The sequence below is a fragment of the Triticum dicoccoides genome, chromosome 5B (genome assembly GCF_002162155.2).
Source record: "Triticum dicoccoides isolate Atlit2015 ecotype Zavitan chromosome 5B, WEW_v2.0, whole genome shotgun sequence".
NCBI lineage: Eukaryota > Viridiplantae > Streptophyta > Magnoliopsida > Poales > Poaceae > Triticum > Triticum dicoccoides.
In genome coordinates, this window is record NC_041389.1 from 294953531 (window position 1) to 294969014 (window position 15484).

Consider the following 15484-nt stretch of genomic DNA (forward strand, 5'->3'; position numbering starts at 1 on the left):
GGATTTTTTGCATTGACAAAGTTGAAGCATATCTGTTAAAGAAGATTTTTCTATGAGGTTATGGACATATTTATATCAACAAGGAAATGATAAGGACTTAAAGATGTTCAGGTGCTGGCTTACAAGAGTATTTAACCCGGAGCACAACCTGTCAAATGTGTTCTTGAGTTATTTTGCAGGATCAGTTTAACAAGGATAAATCCAAATTAAACTGGGGGCTAATGTCGGGGATATACCCCGCGGTATGACCCGGCCGGATGGATGACCCGACTGGGACTTGGCGTTTCACTGATAACCCGCCGGAGGTTTGGCGACTTACGAGTCTGGCGGCTCACTGGTCTGACGACTCACGAGCCTGGCGACTCACGGATGGCCCCGACGACGGGTCAAACGGACGACAAGGCCCAAGGCCCAGTAGGCCAGTTCATGCGATGGTGGGCCGACTTAAGAAGAAAGGTATGAGGAATATTTCCCTACAAGGAATCAAGACCCGGACTTGTATCCGGCTTGTAGTAGAAGATAGGCTAGTCCTAGTCCTACTAGGACTCCACATGTAACCCGCCCCTCTAACTTATATAAGGAGGGGCAGGGCTCCCCAAAGAGGGGCAAGCAAAAGAAACAATTTCTAGGGCTAGACACAAAGGGGGAGCCGGCTTATGCAGCGACTCTCTCATGAGCATAATGAGATCTAGCCACAAATAGCATGTAGGGTTATTACCGGATGATGTTTCCCGAGGCCCGAAGCTGTCTAAATCCTTGTCTTGTGTTGCGCCTCTCGATTCCGCTCAACCCCTCTCAAGCTACCACATAGATGCGTTGGCCTCGCGACTAAGTCCTCACACTAGGACATCTGCCGTGACAATTCCACGACACAAGGGTTACTTGCATCATGAGTTGAGGTAGTTAGAGATAGGTTGTTTTCTGTTCAAATCTCTTTTATCTCTCTCTATCCGGAATCTTTCTCTCTTTGTAACCTGTTCGGTTGCCTCTCCAATCGATTGCCTTGTAACTCCACGTGAGATCTTCTCACCAGATTAATATAATCCCATGCGGGCTCCCTATTGTGGGTTGAGACACTTCGTCATTACTTTCATCCCCAACCCACTCGAGCACATGGTTCCGAAAAACTATGTGCGATTGAGGGTCCTAACCGTATGAATAGCCCTAAATTATAGTAGTGACTCCTACTAAGTTGATGCATCTCCATCAAAACGTAGGATAGCTCGTGTTTGTTTTGGTGATGAAGAGTCCACATCTTGATGAAAAATGTGTCCATTTTTGACATGGAAATACTGATTGTCGCGGTCCAGCGTCAATTTCACACCACCCTTTTCTGGAAAAGCCTTCATGATATACAATTTATATTGTGCTCTGTGGAGTTGTGGTGGTGGTTGGCTATTTGATTTATATGTTGGTTGGCTCCCATGCTTTTTGTATAAAAAATTCCTTAATATGGATTAGATATGAAGTACTTTAGGGTGTTTTCCTATTAAAAACATGCTCTATTCTTACACACTCCAATATTTGTGGGGAATAAATTTACTTATGTGATGGTATTATTGTTTCAATGCCCATATGGGATAAATTAATAAAATAATATGATTGTGTATGTCATGCATTAATGCACAAAATGGACAAATAGATGTATACAAAGTAGTGTATACTTAAAATCAGACGACCAAATCTTAACTATTTTAATGGATTGTGCAAATTATATGTTTGCACCAAATTCCTTTAATGTACATACACCAGAATACAATTTTAAATCCCCTATGCACAAGATTAGGGTTTCCTTCCTCTTAGGCGATTGCGATCGTCTTCGAGTCCAACCTACCTGCGTTCGGCCTGAGGTCCAGGATCCCCATTGTCCGTCTTGGCCGGCCCTCCTGACCTCCGCCGGATGAAGATCCCCTCTAATGCTCACTCCGCCACGAGCGGCGGTGGCGCGGTGGCCGCCAAGGCTGATCTTGGTGACTTTTTTTATCAACTTGTTCTTAATGACGAAGAGTTCGATGATGTCGTGGTGGATGAGGATGATCTAGAGATTGGCCTTCAGTGCCTGGCTCTAGCTAGGGTTCATACTCAGAAAACCTTTAGCCAATCTGTGTTCTATAGAGACATGAGAGCGGCTTGGAATCCGGTGCAAAGTGTAAGGTTCCGCTCTGTTGGACCTAACCTATTTGCAACTTATCGAGTTATTTTTCACTTTAACGATGCATTGGAAGCGGAGATTCATACACTCATACAAGGGATGACCCTCGCTATCCAACATACAACTCTTTCAGTTATGGTTTAGTCGGATTCTTATGAAGCACTATCAATTCTATCAAACAATGCATTGATTCGTTCGGCATACGAGCATTTAGTTTATGAAATAAAAGAGTTGATGTGTAATAGGGGGTTTTGTCCACAGAAGATTCACCAGTCAGAATAGAGTTGTAGATCGGCTAGCCAACTATAGCTGCTCCGAATTTATCACTGATGTCCGTTCCACCTTCTATTGAGGATTTGTGGCCTCTCGACAGTAACACTACTACAATGCAGTAAAACTCCCTTTACCAAAGAAAACATACACCAGAATACAAATACCCATGATTATGTTTTTCCTTTTTTTTTTGCAACTTGTTAGAAAAAGAGATAAGGGGAAAAAAAGGGAATGCGAATCAATCCATGTTGGAGTTAAACATTTTTGTCCTTTGCTTCAGGTAGTTGACAGGCGTGTGAGTGCTCCCCTAGCTTTGTTCTCCCTCCCTTCCTCCAATGGCCACCACCGCATCCAAGTACCCCCAACACTACGACGACGATGAGGATGACGACGATGAATTCGAGGACGACGACGACGATGACGAGCCCTCCCGCCCGCTGCCCGCCGGCAGCGCGGAGGATCGCCTCGAGGCCGTTCTTCGCCGCCTCACGGCGGACGAGGTCCGGATCCGGGTGCACGACGTCGCGATCCGGGGCTGCGCCCGCACGCGCCGGGCCGCCGCGGAGGCAGCGGTGGGGCCGGACCTCGCGCGCGCCGCTACCGTGCCGGAGCTCCTGCGTGCCGCCGCAGCGGCCGGTGAGCGGCTCCGTCGCCTCGGCGCCTTCGAATCCGTCTCCATCACCCTAGACACCGCGCCACCGGGGGTCCCTGCGGACGCGAGAGGCGGCGCCGTCGTCGTCCTTGTCGACGTCACCGAGGCTCGGGGCCGCGCTGCCGGCGGGCTCGGCGTATTCGCCAACACGGAGGTCCACACCGATCTCAATGAAAATGTCTTCCTTCTGTTGAACTGGGCTGACTTGCACGATTGATTAATTTATTAACATCAGACCAATACAGCCTTAATTCAATTTAGGGACAAGTCTAATTTAGCCAATTGAGGCATTCAGCTAAAACATTAGAGAATGGAGCACTTGAAACTGATTTGTATTTAGCTTCTTTTTTTCCACAACGACTAGATGATGCTTTCCCTTGGTATGTAGCCTTTATCTAGAAGGTAGTATATGCAATGCCTGGGGTGATGGATAGGAATGGGACAAATTGAGGTGTATGTGTAAACGTGTTTTGTTTCAAAAGAATGGAGCATGCAGTTCTTGCATTTACTTTGGAAAAACGATAAATTGTTCTTATTTAGCAAAGGAATGGACTGTGATTGTTCTTGTGTCGACCTGCTACATGCACTTTGTGGCGTCACACTGTAGTTTGCTAACATTTCCTAGTTTTTCTACACACAAATTATAGGTTCCTTTTAATGATTTCCTGTTCTAGCCCTTCGTGTGGAAGCCGTGTTTATGTTAGTACAGCCATGGCCCACTGCATAACTGGGTGTAGGTTTGTGTGGGTCCGGGGTGGGGGTTGTGTTAATCATGCAATAACTGGGTGTAGGTTTGTGTGGGTCCGGGATGGGGGTTGTGTTGCAAGGGTATTTCTAACGATCTCTTCTGGTAGGGAGTAGGATGCCATGGTGGTTATTATCAGCTGTACTATCCCAATGCATCCTTGAAGTTACTCATGCCATTAATTTCTCCCCCTTCAAATCTCTTGCAGACTAGATCATGCTCAGTTGAAGGTTCACTGAGGTTCAAGAATCTATTTGGATACTGTGAGACCTGGGATGCATCTGGTCTTCTTGGTTTAGATCAGACAATGGAGCTCAATGTTGGAGCCATAATACCGAGAATTGGACCAATACCCACTCCACTGATGGCTCGAGTGTCATTTCTCTCTGAGGACTGGTTGAAGTCCTCACTCAGAGAACACCTGATGGGGGTTTCTGTTGGGTTGCTCTCCACGATGAACCATAACCTTGCTTACAATCTCTCATGGAAAACTATAATTGACCCGGCGCGGTTGTCCTCCAGTTCCATAAGGGATCAGTTAGAGCATAGCCTACTATCCTCTATCAAATATACATACAAAATTGACCAGAGAGATTCAAGCATAAGACCTACATGTGGATATGCTTTTCTTTCGTCTTCTCAAGTCGGAGGTCTTGCCCCAGACAGCAAGAACACGCGTTTTGTTAGACAGGTATGTCGAAAATCTTTATGTTTGTAGTCATACTTTGTATTCCATTTCAGGATGTAGATTTTTTGTCCTTCCTTTTCAATCTTCTCTCCTGCTTGACAAAATCAGCAACTTTGACTTTGAATGGAATAGTCTCCGTCGTTATTTTCTAGAATATAATGTGGTATACATTAGGGAAAATATTATCTTTAGCAACTGAATCTATTCAAACGGAAACATCTAGAAGTAGCAGAAAACATACATTTTCATTTGTCATTAGCATAACTCATTTTTATTCACCCTGCATTAGGAATTTGATCTTCGGGTAGCTATGCCACTGGGTGTGTGGAATGGTGCTCTGAATACCGGAGTGGCTGCAGGGGTCATCCATCCATTGGTCACAGGATCAACAGGCTCTATCTCATCACTTCCAGAACGCTTTTACTTGGGCGGCAATAAGTCTCTTGTTTGCCGATTGGGTGGACCATCATCACTATTGGGCTTCAAGTCAAGGGGGCTAGGACCAACAGACTCACAAGCCTGTGCCCCCAAGAATTCTGAAAATGCTGCTCCCATTTCTCCTGAGCTAGATGCACTGGGAGGTGACATAGCAGTCACAGCCTTTGCTGATCTTTCATTTGATCTACCTCTGAAGCCACTCAGGGAGCTTGGGATTCATGGCCATGCATTTGTCTCAGCTGGGAACCATGCTAAGTTCACAGAGCGTGACATAAGAGGATTTTCCGTTACCGAGTTCCTAAAAACGTTCAGGAGTTCTGCAGGATTTGGTGTGGTTGTGCCAACCAGATTGTTTCGCATAGAGGTTTGTGCTCGGCATCCCTCATCTGCATCATTGAAGTAATTGGTGAAATTACATTATTTTGTCAATGATATACAGTATAAACATATTAGTTTTTTGTACTGAATAAGCGTTTTCCTTTTTTTCTCCAGATGAACTACTGCCACATCCTAAAACAGTTTGATAATGACAGGGCGAAGACAGGCATACAGTTCAACTTCTCTTCGCCCTAATTTATTTTGCTACACCTTTCTATGAAGATGAATATTTGTATTAATTTTTCTTAATATGACCCCACTTGTCATTCTTTTTTTCCCAAGAACTTGCGAGCCTCTCTAGAAATTCACAAACTGTAGGTGACGATGAATTCTTGTCCTGGCTTGTTGATTAATTGTTGTGGCCTGTAAAGTCTCGAATCTGAATGAAAATAAGAGATAGAGGGATTCAGTTTTCAATGCTTATCAACATGCTTCTTGAAGTGATAGAAATAGTGATGTGATGTGTACGGAGAAAGATTGTACAGTGCATTGTGTAAATATTTTCCTGGAATCATGTTTTGGAAATTCTTATGAATTGACTGCTGGCTATCTTACCGTTGTGATTGCATAGGCAGAAATAGACATCTACTATGATCTTCGTCATCTTGCCGTGTAAAACATTAGCCGATTTTGTTTTTTGGTGTAGAGTAGAGGAGAAACACAGGTCATTTTCAGCTGTTACGGAACAACTTTATTGCTGATCTCAGACGGAAGAACATATACATGTGTATCCAGACGGAACAGTAGATTCAGATTTCTAAGAGGACGGCGACATCTCTATCCAGGTGCTACGTACATCTCTCTTTTTCTGCAGTTGCAGGTAAGGCAGCTGCCACCCTGTTTGACATAATATGCCACGGGTTTGGTGAACCTAAACATTGCTGATTATGTTTGGCGTACTGTTGATCGAATTCTCCATTTTGTCACAGTCAGTACCTGCACCCTTAACTAATTTCTTGTTGCTACCATATATATTCTTTCTTTGTGGAGATTCTCTTGCAGTTTCTGTTTCAGTCTACCTCTTCTAAGCTTCCTGTTTCTTTGCAATATCAGCCTGCATGAAACAGATAAATTTATTATTCTGTTTGATGATCTAATTAATTACAAAGTAAATCGGACAGATTAAGTAAATGGACTATTATTGCAGCTAGGACGATTAGCTGTCCAAGTTAGCTGGTCTTTGAAACTGGGATGATGAGGGAAAAAGAGGATTCTTTAATGTAGATCAAAAAGGCTAGTTCCGATTTGCTTTGAAAAGAATTTAGCATGGAATGGAATTAAGGATTCGCTTTGTACCATGCAAGTGTCAATAATGGCAATAATGCAAAACGGAAAATTGGACATGCTTTGTTATGTCATTCATTCATATAAAGCTATATTGTCATTCTCTCTGAAAAAAAAAAACATATCTCTATATGCTCTACTCGTGCATGTTTGCTGAGATTTTCTCCTTTCATTTTCTTTCTTGAAATGATTTTGTCTGGTGGTCGATAAGTTTTGTTTACTTAGAGCTCAAAATGCATAAAATATAGGAGAAAATCTGAAGGAGTTTAATCAAGGAGCACCAGTACACCTATTGAACTACCTGTACTATTTGCACTGCCAAGTAGTGGTATATCTGCGGAGATGTCACTTTTTTTTAAAAAAAAAGGGAAGAACGAAGAGAGTCAAAAAGAAGAATTTAATTGTGTACAAGTACCCTAAAGGTAAAGTGCTATCAGTTTATTGAACACCATTCAACAAAAAGTTTGATTAATAAGGTGTCCAATGCGTGTCAGGGTTACTACACTATATGTACTACAGAGGATTGTCCTTTAGTTATGTCCATAATACATCTGGAGTACTCCCTCGGTAAAGAAATATAAGAGCGTTTAGATCACTAAAACGCTCTTATATTTCTTTACAGAGGGAGTATGTAGGTGCACTTGGTTTGATTTGTGCCCACAGGACTTTGAGGAAATTTGCTACTCTGGTACGAGATGCAAATACACTAATTTGTTCAAACCATGGCACTTTGTCAGGGTGTTTATGGGTTGATTGTGAATGTTACATTCAAACTTCATTAAAAAAATATGGAAACGCTAAAAGTCCGACGTCAGATTTTTAAGCATGGCAAGTGGAACGTTTTATGACAAAAATATGTTGTTGCGAGGATAACAATTTTCTTTAGCGAGCAAGGCAATTCCTTACAAAAAGCTGAACATGGCAAAGGATTTGCCAAGTTGGTGATTATTGCCAACTAGCAGTATGTATGTCCAAGCTGCAGGAGGGAAAGATGAGATGTGGATGTTTACGTGCATGGCATCGCCTGCAGCTCTCTAGTTGGTCAATTGGAGAACCCACCTATCTAGCTTCTATAGAGCTCCTTGCTCTCTGGTCCATGTTATATTATTGCCTAAAACAAAGTCGGTATGAAAGGTTATATTCTTGTAAGCGCTTTGGCTATTTCCTACTAGTATAGACTAAATTTCGTGTTTTGACCCTTTTCTGAAACCTATTCAAGATTTGACCCTAGTTTGAAAAAAATTCGAGATCTGACCCTTTTGCTACCGCCAGAGTCCATGGCGGTAGGGTCTAACAGCCTACCGCCAGGGACCCTGGCGGTAGGGTTGCATGTCCTACCGCCAAAAATCTCTAAGTATTGAACACAGTGCGTGCTCGTGCCTACCACCAAGCGCCTTGGCGGTAGGGTTGTGCGGGCTACCGCCAGCCCGTTTGGCGGTAGCGATGTTTCCTACCGCCCAAGTCCCTGGCGGTAGGCTGTTAGACCCTACCGCCATGGACTCTGGCGGTAGCAAAAGGGTCAGATCTCGAAATTTTTTCAAACTAGGGTCAAATCTCGAATAGGTTTCAGAAAAGGGTCAAAACACGAAATTTTGCCACTAGTATAGCTTCCTAGTAGTGACCAAACTGCATGCAGTACTGCTGGTCCAGTCCAATATATATGATGATGCCAACAAGTCGTCAATGATGTACGTACATCCATGGGTCATGGTGTAGGCGTACGTTCAACCTCAAAAGGCATGTAGCTTCCCTTTTTGTTTGTTTGATTGAAAGGTCTCTCGTCTCCAACCTAGTCAGTTGCACGTCCTATTCCAGTTCTGAAATGTATGTCTTCATGGGATGAGTGGTCAAGCTTTTGGAAGTTTGACTACCAAGATCTGCCGAATCGCATCGATAAATCCTCTCTTTGAAAATAATATTGCATTAGCCTCGTCTTGCAAAATCCTTCTGAGCTATGCAATTTTTGTTGCTTATCAAATCGTACCGCAGCAGTCAAAGATTGTAGCCAAGCCTTGCATTTTGAGGACATACATGAAAAAGTCAGAAACATACATTTCTAAATACAGGGAAACAAGAGTACATGTGCTTCATCAATTCTTCTCAAAACATAGAGTACAGCTGATATGTATGTACACATATAGATCTGTATCAGGTTTCATGGACACATGTACCCCAAAGATGGCAGCGAGTGCATGCACTCACACGTACACATATGTGCAGTGACTTTGCTGGACATGCTAGAAGTTTGTTAGTCTTGGTTCTTGGGGGTACTTGTCTCCCCCCTCTCGTTTTCGCACCTACTGGCTAGCTGGAGACCGCAGAAAGCTACAGGCCAAAATGCAAGTTAGGAACCCAAGACTTTGGACAGTACTTAACTTTAATCACTAGCCTCTTAGCCGTGCCTCCTTTTTTCTCAAGGAATTATTGTCCCCTCTCTTCTCCTTGGCTAGCACTAGAGGCTAGTGTCAGTGATCGACCAGCACGGCAGCACGTACTGGTTAGTTTTGCCTTTTCCCTTTCCGATGGACAGGAGCCGGCAGTACTGGCCAGTACTGTAAAGTTTTTGGGCGGTTATTACAACTGCATCTTTCACCTTCTCCAGATCGATCTATCTGCTATCTATCTATCTGCCCTTGCAGATGTAATGTATATATGCTTCCTTCCAAGGGCCAGCCACCCACATAAATATGAGTGAGATCATCCCTTGCTATATCGTCTCGCACACGCCAGCTTAAATTCCCATATGCATCTTGACAAACCTTTCTAGATAGATAGACAGATAGAATTGAGCCGTGACCTCACCCTTAATTTGGCCCCTCTCTCTTTCTCCACACGACTGATCACTGCGATATCACCACTGACGAGATGGAGGCAGCGGCACCAAGGTCCTCGTCAACTAGCTACTAGATCGTCCGGTCATCCGTTGATCTCCCATGGAGGCGAGCAAGGGAAGCGATGGGAGCTCGGGCGCCTCGGCGAGCAACGATGACAGCACGGTGGAGGAGGAAGGAGTGGGCCGTGAATCGCAGGAGGACGCCTGCAGGGGGAACTCTTTGTCGTCCTCGTCGGTGCGCCCCTACGTTCGCTCCAAGAACCCGCGCCTCCGCTGGACGCCGGAACTCCACCACTGCTTCGTCCGTGCCATTCATAGGCTCGGCGGCCAAGATCGTAAGGCTCAATTCAGTTTCCATCATCTTATATTATTCCTTAGCTAACCAAACCCCTCGACCATGTTAACTCCATGTTTTGTGGGTGTATTTATATAGGTGCAACTCCGAAGCTCGTTCTTCAGATGATGAACGTCAGAGGGCTTAGCATAGGCCATGTCAAGAGCCACCTCCAGGTTTACGTTAATCAATTCTTAAAACATCCATGTGCAACTTAGGTTTTCTTTCTTTTATGATGATCTTTCCCTGCCTACTTTGTTTACTAATTAATTAACATATGTGTCCTCTTGCATGATGCTGTAAATTCAATCATCTTCAGATGTATAGGAGTAAGAAGATTGATGACTCAGGCCAGGGTATGTTGTGGGAGTAAAAATGAATGATTTTTCTTTCCTTGCTTTGGTGTTTTTCTGATCGATCTGATAGAGTTTGTTTTTGCAGTCATAGGTCATCTCCCCTTGCCCCATGCCTTCCATCATCGCCAGAGTGGTGCGGGCACCATGTCGTCAAGGTAGTTGGATCCATTAATTTGGTCTATACACCTTCAATCTGTTGCGTGGCTAGCAAATCATTCAAGTAAGCAGTCCTTAGCTAGCATGTCGACCGGCTGATCTCCTTGGTAATTATGAACTAGGTTTGGTGCTGCTGCATGGCCTCCATGGAGAAGCTTCCATGAACCATACTGGGCCCATGGTCGCCCCTTCCTTGGATCGAGGACCTACAACTCTTTAGAAGCTGAAGCCGAGGCGGCTTTCCTTCGGTCCCGAGCTCAACATGTAGCTCGAGCTGCATCTAGCAATCCAGGATTGATGATGCAATCAGGCTGTGCATCTCTGAACGATCATCATACCATGAACCACCAGCATAAACGACTGCTGCAACCGACAGTGCGCAATGACGACGATACCCATGTTCCTCTTGATCTTGATCTCGATCTCTCGCTCGGTCTCCCCGTGCCGAGGGGGGAGGCGAAGCGGAAGAGATCGGGCTGCGGCTGGGTGAAAGAAGGCCCTGATGAGAATGGAGCCGATGAAGAACAAGTGGATGAGATCAGCACTGCCACTATGCTATCTCTGTCCTTGTTCTCTCCTGGGGATGCTCCTCGGATGATGAGTAGTACTAGTGCTAGTGATCGTGCAGTAAATGTCAGTGTGGATATTAAGAGAGGAGGGAAAGATGAGCATGCTACAAGGAGGGCAAGTACTCTTGATCTCACCATATGATCAGTATGTAATGTGGTGATATCTCGTGGTACTTTTCCATACATCCATATATGTTATATTATGTAGAGCGAACATATATATACCTATGTTTTACCATACATACTATGTTATCTTCTAATTAATGTTCGTTGGTTTATAGCTGCATCTAAATTAATGAAGATATGCCCTACTATACTAGGACGTATATGGTCTTAACCCTCAGAAAAAAGTTGTATGTTATTACGCTGGCTTTTCGAAAGAATTGTTTTTCCATTTTAGATCTAACAGTTAGTTTGAAAAGTTATTTTTTATGGTAAACAAAACCATCCTAACTTAGGGCAACCCAGGAGATCCAACCATCATTCTTGAGGCGGTTGTATCACATGATGTGCGGATCTTGCATTCATACTTTGGGATGCCTGGCTCGCACGGTGACCTCATTGTCCTCCGGAGATCTCATCTATTTGCAAAGGTTGTAAGAAAATACAGAACCTTGGAATTATATGTTGTATTGATCTGACCCTTGTAGGGGTATACATAGAGTACATGAGGGATAGAGGCTTGAAGTATTAGACAAGTCATATTTTGTTTAAGCTATTCTATCTTTGCCTCCTTATCTCTATCTTAAACAGAGTTATATTTCTAACATTCCCCCTTAGTCGTAGCGGGAGTAAAGTGGACGATTGCAACTGAATTTGAAGTCTTGCGCTTCTGTCGTATTCTCCGCTGTGTCATCATTAATTGTGTCTATATATGATGGGTCGGCACCTAGGGCGGTGACTACGTCCCTTCTAGTGCCTTCCTTGTCTCTCCTCTATTCCCTCCCGAAGTCACAGCGGGAGTTGAGTGGATGCTAGTGACAATGCAGACTGGAGTTCTTGCCAATGAGTAGCTGTAGACGTGGCTCTGTATGTCGATGTCGAGGTAGCTGGTCCTGGTGATGTAGCTGTGGTCGAAGTAGTTGTGGTCAATGATGTAGTCATCGTGGATGAAGCCACACAAAGCCGGAGGCGCAAAAAATGCGCTATGTTGTAGATGACGGAGCTGCAGTCATGAACGATGCACCTTGTGGATGTCAGACGGTGCCGTCAACGATGAGTCCATCGGTTTTTCCAGAACCGGAGGAAACCCATCGAGCACACATCAATTTTGCAAGAACTGTGTGGCCATGTACGGATCGTCACGGTAGTGATGCCATGTCGATGCAGTCATGCGTAGCTTACACGATCATTGCTGTCGTCGAGGTCGCGTCTTGCAGATGTACTGTCGGAGGACGCTGAAGATGTCCATCTCGTGGACGGGGCGGCGGTGGTGTCTTGTGAAGATGTTGATGAAGACCACTTGATGAAGACCTTGTCAATGAAGTATCGGTGCTTGGCATTGCGGCAGCGTGTCGATAATGATGCGTCGCTTGAAGGCGTCCGTTTGTGGTGACGGCGTGTCGATGCCATGTTGTGCCGAAGAAGTATGTTGGCTCGTAGCCTAGCATAGTCATACAGCTCGATGAAGTGGCATTGGGTTGGCACCTAGGGCGCTAACACGTCCCCTTCTAGTGCCTTCTTTGTCTCTCCTCTATTAAGCTTGCTGCTCGTGGAGCTTCACCTTGCAACTATGTTGTAAATTGGCATGACTATCACATGGGCTAGTGCACCTACATTGTCGGTGGACTCTATCCGCCATGAGTCACATTTCTGAAGACAATATAACGTCCACAAGGCAACAAGAGATCTCACTTTGTGGCGTGCCAAGAATCCGTGAGAAAGTATGTTGAGTTGTGCTTCAAAAACTCTATGTGATTGTCCATGACCCTGCTGAGTATTTGAAGCCTTAGAGATTATCAAAGATCATGCCAACATGTGTTATCTTGGAAAACATGATCATCAAGGATGAGAGCGAGAGGACCCGAAGAACTTGCGGTTCATCTACAATGGTGGCCTGGTTGAGCCGTAACATCACTGAAAAATGATCTAAGCATTCCTCGAAGCACATAATGGATCGAGAGCCAATAAACTCACAACCAACTCTAAGATGATCTTGTTGAGTACCATTGGCAACTTTATAGCACCTGATTCTTGTACTTTTATCATGTTTTATTCGGATACTAGTTCATTCGGACCGTATGGTGTGTTGGAATTTGAAAACATTGATTTTGATATGTATTTGAATTGTGTGTATTTGAAATCTCAAGTGTCGAATTAATATGACGTGAAAATATATGTTCAAATGGAGTTTGTATGCAAACGTTTATTAAAAACAACAAAAGTTTTTTTTAGAGGATCACATTTTAGGGCTAAATGCAAAAAAGTTTAATTTCTCAATTTTTAGGGGATTAAAGGATAGGGGAAATTTATACATGAACTGTTTTTTCCGAGACCATACTTATATATGACCTTTTTTTGTGGGGCTCATGTATCACCTTGATAGCACAGTATGTCATGTTTACTTTCAGATGGAGCACAGTACGCAGTCAAATTTACTACAGTATGCATGTTTGACAAACAATATTTATTACATCTTTTCTACAGAACATGACGCTGAAGTTCAAGATATGAAATTATCTACAAGTCCGGCCACATGAAACTAATTAGCACGGTTAGGTACAGAACTGACTATGCGCAGTCCGTGCGAACTTCTTGCCAGCCTTTTCATGCTTCTCATCCATGGAGAAGTTTTCAGAAAACGACGGTTTGGATTCAACGCTAAACGCCTGATTCGGTTCGGGGACAGTTTCTTTCTTTTCGTTCAGTTCACGGAGAAAATGGAGGCATTTGTTTTGTCATGTTGACACCCAACTTAAGGTACCGTCAATCATTTTGTTCTCGTTAGGCAGGTTTTTAAAATGTAATTTGTATTCCCTTCATTTACATCTGATTTAATCTTTTCTTTGACCAAGTTGCAGTCCTGAGCTTTGTTCATACTTTTTTTAGAGAAAAGGCGTAGGTCAAGCCTGAGAAAAAGCTCGAACTTAGCCCGGCTTAGAATTAATAGTCATCAACTGGTTAGAATTACATTGGACAACTTACAAAGAAAATAATAGACAAGAAACGGCAATGATACAAAGTGTTGTCGCATCTAACAGCCAAACAGTGATACAGATAACGAAAAATAGATAAAGGAGCCCAAGCTAAATCACCGAGACCAAACATCTAGAACAACAGCCACAACAAGCAACACCAACTTTAGTAGCGAACACCTCTTCGCTTACTCCGGCAGAGCTTATCAACAAGCCATCCAGTCTTACCTCCGAAGAGGACCACAGTCCTCTCGTCCTGACTCGAAGGGTGCCGTACCATCGAAAGGTAGAAAGATCACCCTAGAGCAGCATGAAAAATATCAACCAAGCATCCCGGGCATGAGGGACCCGAGCGCAAACCACAACCAGAGGGATCCCGCGACCTCACCGCGTACCACAGGCCAACCACACATCCAAACGCAAGCCAAAGAATATTACCACATGACGAAGAATGGTGGTAGAAGAAGTAGATTGATGCATAAGAAGCCACCACTGTTTGGGAACGTTGCATGGAAAACAAAAAAAATTCTACGCACACGCAAGATCTATCCATGGAGATGCATAGCAACGAGAGGAGAGAGTGTGTCTACGTATCCTCGTAGACCATAAGCGGAAGCGTTTATTAGCGCGGTTGATGTAGTCGAACTTCTTCGCAATCCAACCGATTAAGTACCGAACGTACGACACCTCCGCGTTCAGCACACGTTCAGCTCGGTGACGTCCTCGCCTTCTTGATCCAGCAAGACGGGCGAAGTAGTAGATGAGTTCCGATAGCACGACAGAGTGGTGACGGTGATGGTGATGCTATCTTCGGAGGACTTCGGCTAAGCACTACGAAAATATGACCGAGGGACAAAACTATGGAGAAAGGCGCCACACACACGGCTAGGGTAATGTCGTGGGTGTGTGGCGCCCCCTCCCTCATGTATATATAGGTGGGAGGGAGGAGGGGAGGCAACCTAGGGCACCCCAAGGGGGCCGGCGGCCAGCCTTGGCCCCTGCCCTGCTGCGCCCCCCCCCTCTTTCCTTCTATGCACACGGGAGGAAGGCAAGGGGAGGTGGCGCCCCCCTTTCCTTTCTATCATGAGGAGGGAAAGGCAGGAGGGGCCAACCCTCCTCCTTTCCTTCCACTAGGGCCTACGGCCAGGGAAAGAGGAGCACCGACCCCTTGTGGGCTGGTGTGTTCCCTCTTTGGCCCATTAAGCCCATATAGCCTCACGGGGCTTCCCAGAACCCCTTTCGGTGATCAGATGACTACCCGGTACCCCCAAAACTCTTCCGTTGTCCAAATATCATCGTCCTATATATCAATCTTTACCTCCGGACCATTCCGGAGCTCCTCGTCATATCTGTGATCATCCGGGACTCCGAACAACATTCAGTCACCAAATCACATAACTCATATAATACTATATCGTCAACGAACGTTAAGCGTGCGGACCCTACAGGTTCGAGAACTATGTAGACATGACCGAGACACTTCTCCGGTCAA

The 15484-nt window shown here is 44.6% G+C and overlaps 2 protein-coding genes across 2 annotated transcripts; both read left to right on the plus strand.

Moving 5' to 3' along the window:
• Positions 1 to 2688: 2688 nt before the first annotated feature.
• Positions 2689 to 5776, plus strand: LOC119308521 (SAM50-like protein SPAC17C9.06). Its single transcript, XM_037584651.1, has 4 exons — positions 2689 to 3231; positions 4031 to 4513; positions 4800 to 5312; positions 5441 to 5776. The coding sequence occupies exons 1-4, from the start codon at positions 2761 to 2763 to the stop codon at positions 5519 to 5521; spliced, it is 1548 nt and encodes a 515-aa protein (XP_037440548.1). The 5' UTR covers positions 2689 to 2760; the 3' UTR covers positions 5522 to 5776.
• A 3531-nt stretch (positions 5777 to 9307) lies between these two features.
• Positions 9308 to 11098, plus strand: LOC119305421 (transcription factor LUX-like). Its single transcript, XM_037581937.1, has 5 exons — positions 9308 to 9778; positions 9877 to 9953; positions 10097 to 10133; positions 10219 to 10288; positions 10412 to 11098. Exons 1-5 carry the CDS (start codon positions 9544 to 9546, stop codon positions 10998 to 11000), a joined length of 1008 nt encoding a protein of 335 aa, XP_037437834.1. The 5' UTR covers positions 9308 to 9543; the 3' UTR covers positions 11001 to 11098.
• The last annotated feature ends 4386 nt before the right edge of the window (positions 11099 to 15484 follow it).